This window comes from Macadamia integrifolia, unplaced genomic scaffold (genome assembly GCF_013358625.1).
Source record: "Macadamia integrifolia cultivar HAES 741 unplaced genomic scaffold, SCU_Mint_v3 scaffold614, whole genome shotgun sequence".
NCBI lineage: Eukaryota > Viridiplantae > Streptophyta > Magnoliopsida > Proteales > Proteaceae > Macadamia > Macadamia integrifolia.
Window position 1 is genome coordinate 275938 of NW_024870498.1, and position 20470 is coordinate 296407.

Here is a 20470-nt window from a genome sequence, read left to right on the forward strand (position 1 = left end):
ACACATGAATCCAGTGACTTCTTTTGGGCCCAAAATTTTTGTAAGTCCATCACTGCCCACCTATAAGCCCCATTATTAACATGTTACATGTATCCCAACCTAGGAAGTGGCTCATTGAGATTGTAAGGATGTGGAGGTGGCACACATGGTTGGGCTAGATACTCAAAGATGCTGTCGACAAAAGATGACCCACCACTTGAACCACCCCTATGTTTAAATGAAGAAGAAAATCCACCATGCCCCTTACCATATCCAAATGAGCTGGTGTTTTCAAAGGATGGTCCACAGCATATACACCATACGATGGAAATCTAGCATGTGATGCTGATCCTACACTCTTGAAGCCACTATCACCATGATGTGCTGGACTAGGGCTCAAGTCTATGAATTCTGGTGCACACCAATGCCCAGATCCTCTATTCTCTTCCAAACTTATAGTTTCCAGGGAAGCTCGAAATATTCCCATGCTCATCCCAACATCAATACCAAATTAATAATTGCATAAGTTATTAACTTCCACTCTCACCTCTTGATTGATCTCTGACTAAGCAGTTGCATTTGGCTCAAGTCTCTCCACTACTTTGCGAACTGCATCCATGATACATTTCCTTATTGCAAGTCTATGCTTGGATTGGTACTTTGGATTTAGATAGTTTGCTGAAAATAAATAATCTAAAGTAGTGAAGCACCTAATGTAAAAAATTTTAAGTTGAATTAAGGTGAATAAAGTAAAAACTCACCAGCCCTATGTAGTGGATGCATAAGTTGCCTCTCCCAATGGTCTTTGATTGTGGCAAGGAACCTCGCTTTACCTCATTTGTACACCGGCTCCACTGTTCCACCTCCATCTTCATCATACAATAGCAGCTCATATGTGTGGTAAATGGGCTTCTTCTGTGAGTCCACCATTTTCAAGGTGATGACAACTAGGTCTAATAACCTTACAACCTTCTTGTGGTCATCCCAGAACTTGTCACTAGCAATAGTGACCTGGGCTGCCCGACCTTCATGAGAATTAGACCCGTCCCAATCAAACCAATCCTTTGAAGCAAATATGCACCTAAGTTCAGACTTTTCTGTCTCAAAGCTCTTCAAAGCGATGTAGTTTGTTGCAAACCATTCAAGGGTGTTGAAGTTGATCCTAAGAAGATCAAGAACATCACCGACTGGCCCACACTGAAGTCAATCACTGAAGTCCATAGCTTCCACAATCCACAGTCTAGTCTCATTTTACAGGAGACTCATTCAGAATTTTAGTATAGTCATGGCACCTATTACTGAATGTATGAAGCAGAGTAAATGCAAGTTTGAGTGGAGAGCAACGTTGACAAAAGTCCTCCATCTTATCAAGAAGAAGATGATGGAGGCCTTAGTATTTGGCCTACTAGATTTTGACCATGTATTTTAGGTGGCAACTGATGCTTCACATATTGGGTTGGGAGGTGTGCTGATGCAAGAAGGGCACCCTATCACTTTCTATAGCGAGGAACTCAATGATGCCAAACGACTTTACTCCACTTACGATTTGGAGCTCTATGTTGTCATTCAAGTGTTACGCCACTGGGGACACTCTCTTATTGGTAAGGAATTCATTCTTTACACTGATCATGAAGCACTCAAACATATCCATTCTCAGAAGCCAATCAGTCAGAAGCATGTAAAGTGGGTTGCTTACCTACAAGAGTTCGTATTTGCAATAAAATATGAGGCTGGAAAAGAGAACACAGTGGCTGATGCTTCAAGAGAAAAAATGCTCACTAGCAATACTTTTTCAGCAAATGCAGTTAGTATTGATCAAATACGAGATGAGTATGCATTTGATAAGATTTCAGAGTCCTATTTGCGGAGTTACGGCAAGGTGGGCAGCACCCCAAATGTTCTGTCCACAATGGTTATTTGTTATTGGGAATGTGATTATGCATTCCAAAATCCTCCCTACGACATCACATTATAAGGGAGTTACATGGAGGAGGTTTGAGGGGTCACTTCGACAAGGACAAGACTATCATACAGGTGATTGATCGGTACTACTGTCCACACATTGCAAAAGGTGTAGATCATTTCATTAAAAGGTGTCGAATTTGTCAACTTGCTAAGGGAACCAAGAAGAATACAAGCCTCTACTCTCCACTACCGGTTCCTCATGCACCTTGGCTCAATATTAACATGGATTTTGTACTTGGGCTGCCACCTTCTAGAGAACGATATGACTCCATCATGGTTGTAGTAGACCTTTGATGCCTATCATATTGCAAAGCTCTTTTTCAAGGAGGTTGTTCGACTACATAGGCTGCAAAGTACTATTGTCTCTGATCCTGACGTCAAGTTTATGAGCTATTTCTTGACGACATTATGGCTGAAAACTAACACAAAGCTACACTTTTCAACCTCGTTCGATCCCCAAACTGATGGTCAGACAGAGGTCGTTAATAGAAGTATGGGGAACTTGTTGAGTTGCTTGGTTTGATATTATGAGAAGACATGGCCAGCAATCTTCGACATAGCTGAGTTTGCCTAGAATAGCTCAGTGAATAGTACAATAGGGTGCACACCATTCGAGATATTTGGAATTCAGCCATGACGCCCTATTGATCTTGTTCCACTCCTACCCCAGGCTTGGATCAGCCGTGAAGTTGATGAGTTCTTGCACCACATCACAGAGGTGCATGCAGGCGTGCAATGACTTATCGCCTTAAGTAATGATGTTTACAAGACTAAAGCTGATCGTCATCGATGTTATGTGGAGTTTAAACCAGGAGACATGGTTATGGTTAGTATAAATCCTGAGAGGGTCCAACCTGGTGTCAACACAAAGCTTCATCCAAAGAAGATGGGTCCCTACAGACCAAACATTTATGTGCTCGAGTTGCCTGATGAAATGACCATAAGTAATGTCTTCAATGTAGTTGATCTTTAGGTACATCATTTAGATGATGGTGATATGGAACAAATGCTAAGACTGCCCCAACTTACACCATATCCTGAAGATGTTATTAAAAAAGTGTTGGATGATACTTACAAAACCACTCGCCGTGGCATTGATTATCACACTTTTCTTGTCTAATGCAAGGGAGGACCATGGCATTATTGCACTTGGATTCATGTTGATGACTTCAAGCGACTCGATCCAACATTTGGTAGTTGGTAGGTTAAAACTTTCTTAATCCAACTTTAAGAGGTGAGGATTTTTCCACCTTTGGTAGTTGGTAGGTAAATACTTTCCTATTCCATAGGTGAAGATTTTTTCAACTTTGGTAGTTGGAAGGTGACGACTTTCCTACCCTAACTTTAATAGGTGAGGACTTTCTACTTTTGCTAAGCGAAAGTTGGGTATAACAACAACAAAGCCTTATCCTAACTATATGGGGTCGGCTACATGGATCCGCAATAGATGTGTTTGCAAAATAAAAAGCAAAGGAAAGAAGGGGGAAAATAAAGGGAAGGAAACAAAGCAACACCTCCGGGACATCACAACTAAAAGAGATCAGCAACATGGATCTATGTCCTCCAAACAGCTCTATTTGATGTCATACTAGAATTTAGACCAAGCTTCTGCATGCCTTTCCTTACCAACTCTTCAATGGTCATTTTAAGCCTGCCTCTTGCTCTTCTAGCTCCCTCCATCTGGATCTGGTCACTTCTTCAGACAGGAGCATTTCTAAACATGTCCAAACCACCTTAAACAACATTCTCTAAGCTTGTCTTTAATCGGAGCAGCTCCCAAATTGGCTCTAACCTGTTCATTTCTCACCCTATCCCTCCTAGTTTTACCGCACATCAATCTCAACATCCTCATCTCTGTTACGCTCAATTTATTATGTTACGCTTCTTGAATCCTAACATTCCGCCCCATACATCATGGCCAGTCTTATGACTGTCTTATAGAATTTTCCTTTAAGCTTTAGGGATATGCGTCGATCACACAACACTCCAGAAGCGCTTCTCAACTTCGTCCATCCTACTTTAATTCTATGAGACACATCATCATCTATCTAACCATCTTTGTTTATTATTGACCCCAAATATATGAAATGATTGCTTTAAGGGATCTTTCTCTTTATGTTTCACCACATCGTTATCTATCCTTGAGTGATTGGTAGATTTCCATAACTCTAATCTTTGTTGATCTTTGCCATTGTCTTTGCTACTAACACAATATCATCGGCGAAGAACATACACCACGAAACCTCCCCTTGAATATTCTTTGTTAAATCATTTGTAATAAGCGTAAACAGATAAGGAATTAAAGTAAATCCCGATGTAACGCAATAGTGATTGGGAAGTCGTTGCCTTGATCTCCCATGGTTCTTACACTGTCACCATGCCTTTATACATGTTCTTAATAATATCTACACATTTGCATGACACCCTTCCTTCTCCAATTCATGCCAGATGAGCTCTTTGGGGACTCTGTCATAGGCTTTTTCTTTGTCAACGAAGACCATATGGAGATCCTTTTTGTACATTTTCTACCTTTCCATATGCCTTCTAAGAAGGTAGATCGCTTTCGTCATGGATCTCCCAGGCATAAAACCAAATTGGTACCTTAAGATACTGGTTTCTCTTCTTAGGTGGACCTTGTTAACCTTCTCCCATAATTTCATGGTATGACTTATGAGTTTTTATGCCTTTATAGTTATCTGCAAAAATACTCTCCCCATCTCCTGTTAATATCTTCATCCTTAGCAAACACTCTACTGTCATTACTTTTAAGTTTTAATACATTGAACATGATTGAGATCTCTACTCTTTCTTTCCCTAAATTTGACTACCTTGTAGATAGCATTTTCCTCTTCCTTGATATCCAAATTGTTGTATTAGTCATGATATTTTTTTTGCTTGAGCTTTCCCCACAATCTTCTTAGATGCATTTCTGGAAGCCTTATATCTCTCTTTATCTTCTATCTCCCCAAACCTTTGCTAAATTTTAAAATTATCCTTTTTGGTCTTGATGGCTGCCTGTACTTCCTCATCCCTCCACCAAGTATCTTTAGAGGTTTGCCGAGTACCCTTAGCCATCCCTAGTACCTCTTTAGCAACTTTCTTAATGCAATCTATCATATCTGTCCATATTGTGTTGGTGTCTCCTTCAAACTCCCACTTCCTATGCTTTGTCACTTTATCTGTAAAAGACCCACCTAAATCACCTTTCAATCTCCACCACCTTACCTTTGGGCAAACATCTCTATTAGACTTATGTTTCAGCAAATTGAGGTACATATCCAAGATAAGTAATTTATGTTGTGTTGTTAAGCTCTCTCCAGGTATAAGCTTACAACCCTTACACTGCATTCTGTCAGACCTTCTAGTAAGGAAGAATTCAATTTGATTGGCATGATGTCCACTCTTGTAGGTAACCAAGTGCTTTTCTCTCTTGGCGAAGGTGTTAGCAATGGAAAGGTCATACGCAGTAGCAAAGTCTAAAATTGAGATCCCCTCCTCATTTCTCTCCCCAGCTCCGTATCCTCCATGAACCTTTCTTATCCCTACCAATGTGTCCGTTCAAATCCCCTCCCAAAATAATCTTTTCACCTGGACCTAAACCATGCATTAAATCATCCATGTGTTCCTAAAACTGTAGCTTACTGCTTTCATCCATCCTTGATTGGGGTCCATACATGCTAATAATGTTGACAACTTATTTTTCTAACACAAGCTTTATGGATAAGACCCTGTCTCCTACTCTTTTGACATCCACAACATCATTGTATATATCCTTATCCACCATTGTGCTGACTCCACCTCTACAACTATGGTCTCCCGAGTAGGCGAGTACCAGAGTTTGAAGTCATCCAACATCTTGGCTTTATTTTCCTTCCATATAGTCCTCTTGAATGCAATCAATTGTAATCCTTCTCCTCATAACATCTATCAATTCCATACTCTTACGGGGATTAAAGTATCGGTATTGGTCGCTGTATTGGTCGACCAAAATTAAGATACGTATCGGAGGGTATCATATCGTATCGGAGAAACGCTAAGATACGCTAAAGATACATGCATAAATGGTTATGAAACACCTTTTAAAATATTTTTGTATAAAAAATATATTAAAAAAAGCTATTGATAACATGTATTATGCATAAACACTAAACTGAGGGTATCATACTAAGAATTCAAGATTTGTAGTTGTCCCATAAATATAAAACCCTTATTCCCAACCTTGATTTTCACTTTAGTTAGAGAAAAATATGACTGGCAGCAACTTTGGAACAAAAACCCCTCAAAAAATCGTGTTTTCTGAAAAAATACCCATCTTGGCCATTATATGACTGTAGCGCACTGTATCGGTACTTACCGATACTCACCGATACGTATCGATACTCACCGATACGTACTGATCGATACATACCGATACTCACCTATACGTATTGATACTCATCGATACGTACCGATCGATACATATAAATACTCACCGATACTTACCAATACATACCAAAATGTATATTTCACCTCGATTTTATATTTTCCATAGGGTATCAGTACGTATCGATAGTATATTGGTGCATATCGGTATGTATCGTATGATATATATCGATATGAAAGGATTTTAAAAATTCCATGTATCGTATCGGTGTGTATCGTATTGGTCGGCTCAATTTAAGATACGTATTGGAGGGTATCGTATCAGTATCAGAGATACTTTAATCCATGCAGTCTTACCTAATCAACGAACCAATATTCCAGGAAGCAAATCTACTCCTTTGCTTTTGGGAAAAATTCTTAACTCTCCCTTGAACATGCTGTAGTGTATGTCGGTGCCTAGTGTTGCGTAAGTGGGATGTCCTGGCAAAAGAGCAAAGGGACATAGAACAAAGAAAAGGGGCATGTAACAAAGAAAGCGACAAGTAATCAAAAAAATGCAAGAATCCATGCCAAAAATGATTGGCTGAATATAATAATAAGGTATCGACTGCCTACCTGGCGCACCAATATAAAAGTAAATATATAGTACGAAAATACAAAAAGCTAAATGTAAGGATACAGGGGGAGGGAACCTAACACATTATACAGGGATTCACAACAAATAAGTGTTAAGTAAAGAATGATCAAGTACAATAGGTATCTTCAAGCAGATACACCAAATCTCGCAAAGCAAGATGATGTAGTGATGCAAATACAACAATTTACAAATTGATGCAAGATGCAGCCCTATGATGCACTAACAAGCCAAAAACAAGGATGAGAAGTGCATATACCGTAGCTCAGTCAATGGAAAATTCAAGTAAAGCAGTACAAATAAATGGATGTAGGAAAACAAGCATACCAACCAGGCACAGAACAAAGTTGAAACACAAAGCAACCTACTATCTTAAACTAGAGCTTAATATTCAGACATATACTAATAATAGACAGATAATAATTAAACAATTAAATAGACAGATAATATGGAAATACAAGAGAGCATAAAAGAGGAATCCCTTACTACCCTGAGGACTCTCAACACCTTCTAGATTAGAGAGTCTAGCAGAGATCTTTACATATCCAAGGAGCCTAGGGAAACCCGATGGAGACTGAATCAGTTCAGCTATGTACGTTTCAGGGGTGTGTGATAGTGGCAGGGCTAGGGGTCTAGTTAAGTTGTACGCTAGTGGTGGGAGGTTGGGTGAGAGAGAGGGTTGAGAGAATTGAAGAGAAGATAGTAAAAAGGGGTACAAAGCTAGAGTTAGGGGGAGAGAGAGCGACGGGGGGCAGAGAGGGAGAGGTATAGAGATGAAAAAATAGTACAAACTTTTTTTTTTTTTAAAGGAGAGGGAAGAAAATCTGGTTTAGGGGTTTCGTTGGAGGTGGTGGTAGTGGGAACAGGGTGTTGGTAGGGGACAATTGGTAGTCAAGGAGGTGGTTGCTTTGGTAGGGCGAAGAATGATGGAAGAGATTTGGATTTGAGGGGAAATCAGGGATAAAGAGAGTTAGTTAAGGTAAAATCATGTCTGAGGAGGGGGGAAAGCTTGGAGGGGATAGGAATATTGTGTCACATGAGTTGATAGGGAATCATAGGGAGATAGAAAATCGGGAGAGAGGAGAGAAATATGAGGGAGGGTGCTTAGGGTATCAGAAAAGAGGGATGGAGATGAGAGAAAATTGAGGGAGATCAAGAGATTTGTTAGCAAATCATAATCTAGGATAGCTTCCACGATAGTGGAGAGAAAATAGATGAAGGGTTCTTAAGGTATCAGGAAGAGGGAGACAGAGGGAAGAAGAGATAATTTTGGCAGGTACTAGAGGGAAGGCTGACAGTGGGTGGTTGCGTGGGGAGACATCGAAGGAGGAGATGAAGGAAACAGAGGAGGATCTGAGGAGGAATACTTACCTGGTTTCCTTTAGCCCTAGCTGCTGCCGCTTCCGGAGCATGGATGGGGATAGATCGTCGGTAAGCCGAGGGCTATAGAGCCGTTGTGAGCTTGAGAGTTGGGTACGTTTGGTAAATATATTTGTAATGTTTTGTTAGGTTAGTCTTATAAATAGGGATCAATTGTAAGCATTCAAGGAACAACTCTCAATTTCAGAAAAAAGAAAAGCTTGCTAATGCAACTCTCTTCTCCATTGAAGAATCTCTTGTGTTTGATCAAGAAATCCCTTGTGTTCGATCAAGGAAGGTTGGTGTTTGATCAATAGAACCACCTTGCGGTGTGAAGCCCAGGTGTTACTTTTGTTGTTTATTTATCCTATCCTCTTTATCTATCCACAATTTTCAGCTAGATCCTATTTTCCAAATTTGAATTTCTTTATTCTCAAAAGATCCTATCTTGGTACTGTTTTGATCTTTTCAATTACAGTATTACATCAGGAAGCTGACAGGAAGAAAGTTCATTGCTATTACCATTTTCTGTGAACGAGAGATCACTTGATGACGATCTTTTATGCTTTAGTCAACTTATTTATCTCTGCATTTTGTAACTTTTTGCAGTTCAAGATATACCTATTGTTACTATCTGATCTATACTATGACCATTTGCATCTTTATGTTCTGATCGTTATTTTACTTGATATCTCTGACCAATCATTCCAACTTTTTTACTCCTTTGACATCTCGTGACCATGCTATCTATATATTTGTTCATCGCAGGCAGTTGATGATCGAACTATTGGTCATAATCCTGAGAGATTAAGTTTATTGAAGGGTGGAATTGTGTACAGCAATGCAGTTGTGTAAGTAGCATCATATTTTTCATTTTTCTATATCTGGATCGTAACATGTCTAGGTGTATTTGCTTTGTGTATTGTTTGTCCCAGACTCCCAGGTGCGACTAATTACTGCTTAGTTTAAATACTGGTGTTTCATAATTTTTTCTATTTCTGGATCATAACAAGTCTAGGTGTATTTGCTTTGGTGTATTGTTTGTCCCAGACTCTGAGGTGCGACTAATTATTGCTTAGTTAAAAAACTGGTGTTTACACATTACATTTGTTTCAGAAGTCAAAGAAAATAATTTTAAATGGTTTGGTGAAGAAACTATATATGTACAACCATTGTCTCTGTACAAATTGTTTCACCAAAGAATGGGTGGAAGTAATTGATCTGACCAAGTTTGTAGTTAAACCTAAAGACTAGTCAATTGCATTGGTATACTTCCAGGTGCCAAGTGGCAGTTACAGAAACATGTTTCACGTGGGATTTGTTATCTTTTACATAGATGATAATTTTAATTAGTGACAATTCCTCTGACTTCTACTGCCTTACTAGATTGGATGTAAGTTTAAAGTTTCTCCATTTGGCTATCTCAGATGTCACCTGCAGCTTTTTGTTCCTGTTCTCTGCCATCTATGCCTCCAACAACATGGCTGATCGAGACACCCTTTGGCATGATCTTTGTACCCTCGCTGCTCAGGTGGGTACGTGTCCTTGGGGATATGTGGAGATTTTAATGTTGCCCGCTACACTTATGAAAAACGAGGAAGCCACCAAAACCTGGCAAGTTTGGACACTTTCAATGGCTGTATTGAGGACATTGCGGTCGATGACCTCCGCTGGTCGGGCATCAAATTCACTTGGAATAACAAAAGAAATGGCCCTTCCCACATTGCTTGCAAGCCTGACGGCATGCTTGTCAATGAAGCCTGGCTATCTGACTTTCCCGCTTCCCATGCAACCTTTGAACCTCCTTCCATTTCAGACCATAGCCCCATCTCCTTTTCAATCCTCCTCTATATCTCTTTTGGCCCTAAACCCTTTAAATATTTTGACATGTGGTCCTCCCACCCTGATTTTTCCATTGTTGTTAAGGAAGCCTGGCTCAAGTCTATCCTAGCTTTCTCAATCAACTCCCCTTATTGCCCTATCTAGGAAGCTTAGAAATTTCAAAGAAGCCTTATAGCTTTGGAATACTAACACTTTTGGGAATATCTCTTCTCTTGTCACTCATTGCAGGAACCGTCTGTCCTCCATACAGGCCCGTCTTAAGTCAGACCGCTTGAATTCTTCTCTTGCAGAGGAGGAGAACGCTGAAATTGTTAGCCTTTCCTCTCTTCTCGCCCAGGTTGAATGTTTCTTAAGGCAGAAAGCTAGAATCAATTGGCTGGAATTAGGAGACTCCAATCCTCTTATTTCCATCGATCTTTGAAGGCTAGAAACAACTTCAAATCCATCACCGTGCTAACTTCTCTTGATGGCACCCAAGTTTCCAAAGTGGATGAGATAAAAGAGGTGGCTGTCAAACACTTCAAGTCCTTGTTCAATCCGGATGCTTCCCTGGCCTTGCCCATCCCCGAGGGGCTTATTAACAAGCTTGTTTCAGACAATGTTGCTCCAATGCTCTGGGCAATCCCCTCTGATGAAGAGATCATGATTGCCATCAAATCCCATAAAGTTAGTAAAGCCCTGGGGCCTGATGGATTCAGCATGAGTTTTTTCAATTCGGCTTGGGATATCTTATAAAGGTGTATGCACATCTCCTTAAGTCGGAAACCTTCTGGTTGGTCCGACATCCGTCTGATGCCTCTTGGGTGTGGCGTAAGCTCCTCTCTCTCAGAGTTATGGCTTCCAGAGTTATTTCCATCCGCATTGGGGATAGTGCCTCCACCTCCTTTTGGTTGGACCCTTGGCATCCTAAAGGGCTCCTTTCACAAGTTCTGAGTCCTAGAAATATCCACAATTTTGGGCTCCTAAGGCATGCTAAGGTTGCTGATATTATCTCCTCTGGATCATGGACAATCCCTGTCTTTGATTCAACCCAGTTAGCTGAAATATGGTCCTCCCTTCCTTCCATTCCACTTGAGGGGCTAGGGAGGACTGATACTATTATTTGGAATCCTACTTAGAATTGTCAATTCAGTACAAAATCAGCTTGGGATTTTATCAGAGCTTGTGGTTCTCCCACTCCCTAGCACAATCTCATTTGGTTCAAGCATCACATCCCTCGGCAAAGCTTCACTGCATGGCGAGCTCTTAAAAACTATCTTCCCATGCAAGCCTTCCTCATTCAAAAAAGAATCCAGGTCTCCCTTGTTTGGTATCTATGTGGTTCTGAGCCTGAAGACATGGACCATCTATTCTTTGCTTGCCCGGTCTCCTCCTCCATCTGGAAGCTTATTCTCTCAAATGCTGGCCAATCAATAGAAGAATTCTCCCTCTCCAAAGGGAGTGGATCTAGGTAGACATGACCTTCCACGGGAAGACCATCTGTGACTATGTGGGAAAGCTTGCCTTCTGTGCCACTCTAAATCAAATCTGGATGGAGAGAAATCATAGGAAATGGACTTCCAACTCTAGGCCATTAGGAAAGATTTGGAACTCCATCTTCTTTGATGCCAAAGCAAAGACCTCAAAAATGTCTTCTAATTGTCTCCCCTCCCCCAGAAATTGTCACATTGTATCTTCCTGGGAGCTTCCTAGCTTTGTAATCAGGAACATTGTCTCCCCCTGAGGGTTTGTTATCTTCCCCCCCCCCCCCCCCAATTGTTTGGGGTTGCATATTTATTCTCTCTTTGGTAATGAATTTTTTATTCACCCAAATAAAAGTTTAAAGTTCGAATGTTGAAGGAGAAACTGAAACAATGGAACAAGTATTCTTTTAGAGCTGTGGAGAAGAAGGACCAGATTTTGAGATCCAGAACCCAAATTCTGTGGAAGAAAATAGTGGGGCTTCATCTTAGGAGATGATTGTCAGGGAAAAGGTAAGAGGACTCGGCTAATGCTGTTCATCATTAAGAAATTATATGGAGGCAGAAATCTTGACCTTCGTGAATAAAATCAGTTTTAAAAAAATTCTAGTTATTTTTTTTTTCTTTTGGATGAATAAATAATTCATTACCGAAGAGAATATAAAAAGGAGAAAATGGGGGGGGGGCAAAAGGAAACCAAACCCACAAGGGGGGGCAACAAATCCCTAAAGAATTAACTAGAGGAGACAGCCATTGGGGGGAGATAATAGATGTAGGAAGACCCTCAGGAAACAATAGTGAGCCTGTTCCTTGGGGTATCACGGACCGGCCGTGGGCGGATAGATCTAAGCTTGGAGGAGACATCAAAGTAGGTGGCCTTCCAAATCCTTTTCAAGGAATGAGATTTGGGGGTCCATCTACGAAGATTACGTTCCATCCAAACGTTGTTGATGGTGGCATAAAAGGCAAGTTTCCCTGCTATGCCACAAATGGTGGAGCCACTATAGGTCATGTCTACCCAAATCCATTCCCGAGAGAGAGGAAGGATGGGATGAGTGGAGGGCCAGCAAGAGCGAAGGACCTTCTTCCAGATGGATGCAGAGAAGGGGCAGGAGAAGAAAAGATGATTAACATCTTTGGTACCATTGCCGCACAAACAACAGGAGGTAGGAACCCGGATGTGTTGGTAATTAAGGAAGGACTGTGTTGGGAGACAGTAGGAGAGGGCACGCCAAGCAGTGAAGTTGTGGTGGGGTATGTGACCTTTGAACCAGACGATGTTTCTCCAAGGAATAGGAAGATCTCTGGATCGGGTAAAGTTCCAGGCAGATGCGGAGGAGAAGCGGCCCGAGGAGGAGGGGGCCCAATTGATGGTGTCCGGAAATCCTCTGTGTCCGGGGGGAATGGGGGAGAGAGAAGACCAAAGATTAGAAAGGGGAAGAGGAAGAAAGGGAGGGGACCAGCCAGAAGGAGAGAGGATGGAGTCAACAGTAGCAGAACGAGTCGAGCCAAAAGCAACGATGATTCTAGGAGATGAAGGCAATTTCTAGTTATTTTCACTAATTTGTCAATTTAGCAGAAAAGTGAATTATATGGTGTGAGGAGATCTCCACGTCCTCCACTTGATTAGTTGGAGATGAAAGCAATTTCTGAATGACAGTAAAAATAGGAATATATTCAACTCATCACAGAAGAAAAAAGAGTAAGAATAGGAAGAAAGATGAAGAGTAGGAAGATGTTGCTGTAGAAGCTTGGAAAGGAATATGTTTCTTAAGGATATATGGGGAGATGGTCCAATCTGACTTATGAATGCTCTTTAGGATTTATGGGGGCCACCTGGGATGTTTGATCCAATATAAATTTCGTCTTGCTTATAATTGAGGCTGCAGAAGACGTAAAGGAGACAAGGACTTCGGGCCCTACGGCACGTAAGTTTGATCCCTCATCATACATGATTTTACGAAAGTTCTTCTGTCAAGGTTGAAAGAATTGCAAATTTTCGGAATTTTTTTAATTATTTTATTTTATTTTATTTTATTTTTCATTTATCCCTGTCAAGGTATGCTTATTGCTTGTAAGCACATTTTGGAAGTCCACGGGGTGCATGGATCAGGTTATTGGAAGTGGGAGTAGGCATGCGATCTCGTGGAGTGGGAATGGGTTGATAAACTCCCACCATAGGAAGAGACATTAGTTGCCGGGCTTGGAGCAAAAGCTTGAAGGGCTAAAGTTGCTTGGATGAGCGCACTTGCAACTGAGGTTAGTTGCTGCCTTTCTTTCATGGAACATGGCTACTGACTTGTAAAATTGTTTTTTAGAGAGTTTGCTGCATTGATTAAATCAATTTAGGGCTGAAATTATCAATAGTTGCTTCTGAATTTTAAGAACTCAATAGATTTCCTACTCTCAATTGATTAGTCACATAACAAGCCAGTTTTGCTAATTGAATTTGGATGTATTCTGTAGTTTGTCCCCTGCCATGCTAAGTCCCATCTGCAGTATTTTATAATTATAAGTTGCAACTTATCCTCTGCGTGAAACTTCTAGCTTAATTGTTCTTATGATTTTGTTATGACTTAAACCAATAATCATCTTAGCATTTGAAAGCATAGTCTCTGTTCTTGCATAATTTACCAGAAAAAGAACATTTTGGTGCCATGAAATCTGGCTCCTAAATACTTAGTTCTTGTAGATCTTATAATGATGATGCATGTCCCTTAAAATGTTTATTCTTGACAACTTAAGTTACCCTGAAATCATGGATCACAACCACTTTCTATGCATTTATAATTATATCATATATCAGTCTCAAAAAAGCTTTGCAAACTGAAAGTAAAATTCTCACCCCTCTCCCAGCCCATGACCTCTCCCTCTCCGGCAGCTCCCATCGTCAGAAACTCCTCCATTCCTCACACCTCCTCTTCTTCTTCCCTTCTATCCTCCCCCTTATCCACCCCTTTGTCTCCCAAACTTTTTTTATAAATAAATTCATTACCAAGAGGAGAAGAATATACTAGGGAGAGGGAGGGGGAAGCCTAGGAGGAACCAACCCGGGGAGCCGGGTGGGGGGAACCTAGACCCAAAAGGCAATCAAAAGTACAACCCAATAGGGTAAAATGAGACCGGGGGGGGGGGGATGGTAGGAGGGAGACCCCATGACAACAATGAGCATGTTCCTTGGAGAATTTGAGACAGCACGCTTCCCGGGGGGGAATCTTAGAGGAGATGTCAAAGTAGATAGCATTCCAAATCTTATCAATAGATTGAGAATTGAAGGTCCATCTACAAAGGTTTTTCTCCATTTAGATATCTCTGATGGTGGCACAAAAGGCAAGCTTTTCAATGGTGTCGTAGATGGAAGAACTAGCATAAGACATATCAACCCAGATCCATTCTCTAGTTAGGGGGAACACTTTTCTTCTTGATGGACAGCAGTGGCTAAGGAACTTCTACCAGACTGAGGAGGAGAAAGGGCAGGGAAAAAAGAGATGGTCGATATCTTTGGTGCCATTCTAGCAAAGACAGCAAGAAGAGGGGACAAGGATGTGTTTGTGGATGAGAAAAGACTGGGCTGGCAGATAGTTTGAATAGCCCGCCATGCAGTGAAACTTTGACAGGGAATGTCCCCCCCTAAACTAAATGATGTGTGCCAAGGAATGGAGGGGATTTTGGAACAAACAAAATTCCAAGTAGAGGTAGAGCTAAAAGACCAGAAGGAGAAGGATTTGAGGAAATTTGATCAGGACTTCTCTGGTGGTCTGGGGGGAAGGGAGGAAGGGCTACCTAGATGTCAGCTAAAAGAGGGGGGGCGGGGGAAAAAGAAGGGGGGACAAAGAGTGGTTCCCATGATGGCATCAACCTTGGCATCCCTACTAAGCTCAGAGGAGTAGATTACTTTGGGGTAATAATGGAGAGGAGGGTGCCTAGAGGGTGCCAAGGGTCTAACCAAGGGGAGGTGTTGGAACCATTTCCAATGGAGTATCTGATGGCCTCGAGAGCTTTGTGCCTGTGGTTAAGAATGTTACGCCAGACCCAGGAGACATCAAAGGAGGGGGAGATAGTCCAAATAGAACCAAATTTGAGGTGGGAGGAGTAGACCCAAGAGAACTAGATATTGGGTTGCTTTGAAGAAATTTTCTAGATAAGTTTAAGGATCCCAAAGTTGTTGAAATATTTGATTCTTCTAAGGCCCAAGCCTCCTTTGGGATTAGGGAGGCAAATAGATCCCTAGTTGATGGGGTGGAGGAATTTGGAGCAGTCTCCTCCTTTCCTGAGGAAGGAACAGAGCAGGTACTCAATGGCCTTGATGATGGAAGAGGGAAGAACAGAGATGCTCGACCAGTAAAGATACATGGATTGGATTACAGATCTAGTATGTTCAAGGTGACCCATATAAGAGAGAAGTTTGCCTTTCTAGAGCTGAACTTTTTTCTTCATGGGATTGCAATGGTGAGCAGAGAGCCTGGCTATGATGAGGGGCATGCCTAGGTAGTTGACTAGGAGATGACCTAGAGGGAATCTAGTCAACTCCAGAAGATGGGCTTTTGAAGCATAAAAAACACCAGAGAGGAAGAGGTGGGATTTGAGGAGGTTTGTTTTGAGGCCGGAGAGGTTTTCAAAGAGATGTATGGAGGACATGATGGAAGTAATGGAGATAGGATCAGCTTTGGAGAAGATCATAAGATCGTCAGCAAAAGCAAGGTGAGTAAGTATAAGGGATTTGCACTTAGGGATGGGAGAGATGATATGCTGATCGGTATTGGATTGGATAGTACTGGAAAGGACCTTAAGAGAAAGGGAGAAGAGGAAGGGGAAAGGGGGCCATCCCTGTCTGATGCCCACGTACGATTAAAAAAACCCGTAGGAGTACCATTGACAAGGACTGAGAACCGGGGGAGGAGACACAAGCAATAATCAAATATACGAAGATAGGAGGAAAAGATATCTGGAGAAGAACCTTGGAGATGAAGTCCCAGTTGATTGAGTCAAAAGCCTTGTTGTCAATTTTGAGCATAGCGGTAAAGGGATGAGATTTCCTTTCAAGCCTCTAACGATTTCATGACTTGAGATGATGTTATCAGCAACGCTTCTACCATCAATGAAGGTTGATTGATTTGCACTAACCAGGGAATCGACGACCAATTGGATGTAGTTAGCCAGAATTTTGGCTATAAACTTATAGAGAAGGTTGCAAAGGCAGAGAGGGTGGAAGTCAGAAATGGTGGAGGCTCCTTTATTTTTTGGAATGGGCCAGAGAAAGGTTTGGTTGACCTCTTTGATCTGAGAAGGATTGTGGAGGAAGCTGCAAATGGCTAAGATGAGATCGGATTTGATAATGCCCCAACTAGAAGAGAAGAAGCCCATGCTAAAACCATCCGGCCTAGGGGCTTTGTGGTAGAGGATGGCAATGAGGATTTCATCATCTTGGGTAAGAGGTGATCGAGGATGAATTTGTTGATGAGATTTGGCGGGAGGGGGTGGAAGAGGTTGGAGAAGTAGTCAAAGACTTCATCTTTGATGTCGGATGGATTCCGAAGTATAGAACCATCTCTGGATGTGAGCATCGGGATGGAATTAGCATTATTCCTAGCATTCGTAGATCTGAGAAAAAAAAAGTAGAGTTGGTGTCACCCAGTTGAAGCCATTTGATCCTAGATTTATGGCGAAGGAAAATTTCTTAAGTCGCAAGAGAGGGATTGTGTAGATAGATCAGACTGGAGTTTGATCTGAATGGATTCTAGCTTATCTTTGTAGGTGGACACTTTGGAGGAGATATTGCCAAAAGAAGAGGTTCCAAGCTCTTAAGGCAGATTTGAAATTGCGGAGCTTCCTAGCAAAAGCTAAGAGAGGGGAGGAAAACCATACACTAGGATGTCCCACGCTTGCTTGAAATATGGAGGTAGTCCTGATGAAGGGTCCACATATCGAAGAATTTAAAAGGCTTTGGACCGAAGGAGATACGGGGACGGATATGGATAAGGATAGGGTTGTGGTCGGAAATGCCAAGGTTGTCATAGAAGACATGGGAAGAGGGGAAAGAGGTGAGCCAAGATTCATTCACTAAGGCGTGATCAAGTTTACAAGCAATTCTAGAGGGGCTATGATGATGGTTGTGCCAAGTGATGTTTACACCAGACCAGCGAAGATCATTCATACTAAGGTCATCAATGAAATCTTTGAATGGATCAACAGTAGAAGGGTCTATTGGCTCACCTCCCTGCTTTTCCTGACTAAATCTGACAACATTAAAATTACCGGCATTCTCCCAGGGACGGGAACCCGTGAAAGGAGAGGAGTGGAGGTTTGCTTAGAGGGCGATCCATTCCTAGGCACGGTTCAAGGCATAGACAAAGGAGAAGCAAGAATTCGATCTGTTAGGATCGGAGATGGAAAGGTGAATGTGAGGAAGAGAGGTGGCGGATTTGGATCTTAAGAGGATTCTAACGGATCCAAATGCGGCTATTGGGACAATGAGTGTAGTTAAAGATAAAGGACAAGGAGGAAGCAATGGAGTTAGTAATGTTGGAAGCGTTGGGTTCTAAGACTCTAGTTTCCAAGAGGCAATAGACATTAGCAAAAGAGGAGGAAATACAGGACCGAATGTCAACATGCTTCGCCGGGGAGTTTAATCCCCAAACATTCCAAACGAGCCAAATGGTCATGGTGAGGGAGGGGGAGTGGGTAACAAAGTCTCGGAGGAGCAGGGGGTGAGGCAACATTAGGTTTAGGCTTAAGCCTCCTGTGGTATTCTTTAAGGTGGGATTGTTGGATTGAGATGGATGATTTTGACGGGAGAGTAGGACCAGATTAGAGAGCATGTTTGATTTGATCTAAGGGGCCATAGACTTCAGAGCGGATTTTCTGAGGGAAGCACGAGGCGAGGAAGTATAAGAGGGAGGCTTTTGAGTTTTCGGCATGGTTACAGTAAGAGCTGCCACTGAAGGGGGGCAAGGAGGTCTTGAGAGGGAGATAAGTGGGCTTTATGGAGGATGGCCTAGAAGAGTGGTAGCAATGGCTTGGTGAGGAGAAGAGATCTTCTTGCAGGCAGCATAGCAACTTTGTCAATAGGGGCAATTGGCTGGAGGTCAACAGCAAAAGAGTGCAGGATGGGTCTGTGCTGACCTGAGAGGGATGTGGACACCTTCTAAGGTGTGATCCGGTAATGCAGGCAAGGGACCAGATGGCAAAATGCTATGGTTTGGAATAGGGGAACCGATGGTATAATGGGTTGGTAGAGGGCTTGCAGTGACAATTCGTATGGGGCCTGCGAAGACCCGAGAGGAGGATGGACACCTTCCAAGGTGTGTTCTGGTAGGAGATCAGTAGGGCCTATTGGGGAGTAGTAGGCAGAGACGAGGCCAATGGTAGGTGGAAGGCTTGAGGATGGAAAGATCTGGCCAGAAGCGGGAGATGGGCCAACGGTAGTGAGGTGCGCAGAAAGGGTCTGCATAGACTAGAGAGAGGGGGAAACCTTCTAAGGTGTGAACCGGAAGGGGCGGAGTAGGGCAATAAGGAGGGATCGTAGGAGGATCCTGAGACCAGACATCGGGTGACGAAGGAGCTCTCAAAGGAAGGGGTTGGAGACGTGCATGGGTATCCAAAGGGTTACTGGATCGACGGGGCAGGGTGAAGGAGGGATCCAGAGAATGATCTAAGGATAGGTTGAAGGAGTTCTGGTTCAGGTCAAAAGGCATGGACTAGATAGGCGGAATTGTGGTTTGGTTTAAGGGGGAAGGGTTCAGGCTATAAGGTTGGGTGGACTGGTTTAAAGTGGACGGATGGTTCGTAAAAGGAGTGGAAGTGTTGGTGGAGGTCGGTAGAGGATTACCATGAGGAGAGGTGGGGACCATAGATTTAGAAAGAAGACGTGTCAGCATGGAGTATGGAGATAGGGACAGATGTGAGGGTTGCTTGGGAAGGTGAAGGAGAAGAGGGGGCAAAAGGTTATAATAGGTTTGAAGGGATTTCCACAGCCAAAAGGGTAGTACCAGAGGGAAGGGGCAGAGCCGAAGGGGCAATACCAGGAGGCTCGATAGAGCCATCAGTAGTAGTGGAGGAGACAGAAAGCAGTAGGGGGCATCGATCGAGGAGGGGAAGACATCAGCAAACTACTATCAACAGAGGAATCATCGGAGATTTCTCCATTCTCTTTGTCAGATGAGGATGTCAAAAGGGAGTATTTGTTATTTCTGGTGGATAATACCAGTCTATCCAATGGATCAAGAGAATAAAGCCTAACCAGGGTGTCGCCCTTAGAGGGAAGGGGGAAAGCCATGAGACTTTGATTCCTTCGATGGCATCGGAGCTTTTTCCGGCCACGAGCTGGAGGAGATGGAAATCTGGCTTTCTGGGCAGTATCTTCAACCAAAGGGGGAGTAGGAGCTTCAGAAGGAACCAATCTATTCGTAGAAGGCTTGGGAGCACAAAATATGTGTTGACCAAAGGATTTGCAAATATCACACTGGGGTGCAGCCATTCATAGAAGACCTGTTGGTAAAAAAAGAAGCTTTCTTCTTCTTTAACAGTGACAGACGTAGGAGGGACATCATCAGCTGAGATTTCAATACATATGTAAGTGAAGGTTAATCTATCCATTACTTTTGTTCTTTGATCCGAAAATAATGGTTTGCCATCTGATGATGCTCAACCCTTGAGGGCACCAATAGTGGAGAGGAGGGTTAGGAAGAGCCACCCTGACAGGGATGGATTTGAAGTCTATTTTAGTGAAAATTGTGAATTGGTCCCATTATCTGAGAAAGATGGGGGTTTTTTCCCAATTAGCCATGGCCCTCCCTCCAGGGCAGAGAGTTTGTCTTCTTCAGTAGTGAACTTGAAGATGAATATCCCATTTTCTAGCATGAAGGTGGAG

The 20470-nt window shown here is 42.4% G+C and overlaps 1 protein-coding gene across 5 annotated transcripts in view; it reads left to right on the forward strand.

Moving 5' to 3' along the window:
* Window positions 1-20470, forward strand: part of LOC122069435 (glycogen synthase-like) — a 51608-nt gene that overhangs the window by 17773 nt on the left and 13365 nt on the right. For all 5 annotated transcript variants that reach the window (XR_006137453.1, XM_042633448.1, XM_042633447.1 and 2 more), the window contains one exon: window positions 9068-9150. Coding sequence is in view for 4 of the 5 variants with exons in the window: in XM_042633448.1 (XP_042489382.1) it covers window positions 9068-9150 (83 nt within the window). In the remaining variant the exon portion in view is untranslated. The remainder of the gene's footprint in view (window positions 1-9067; window positions 9151-20470) is intronic.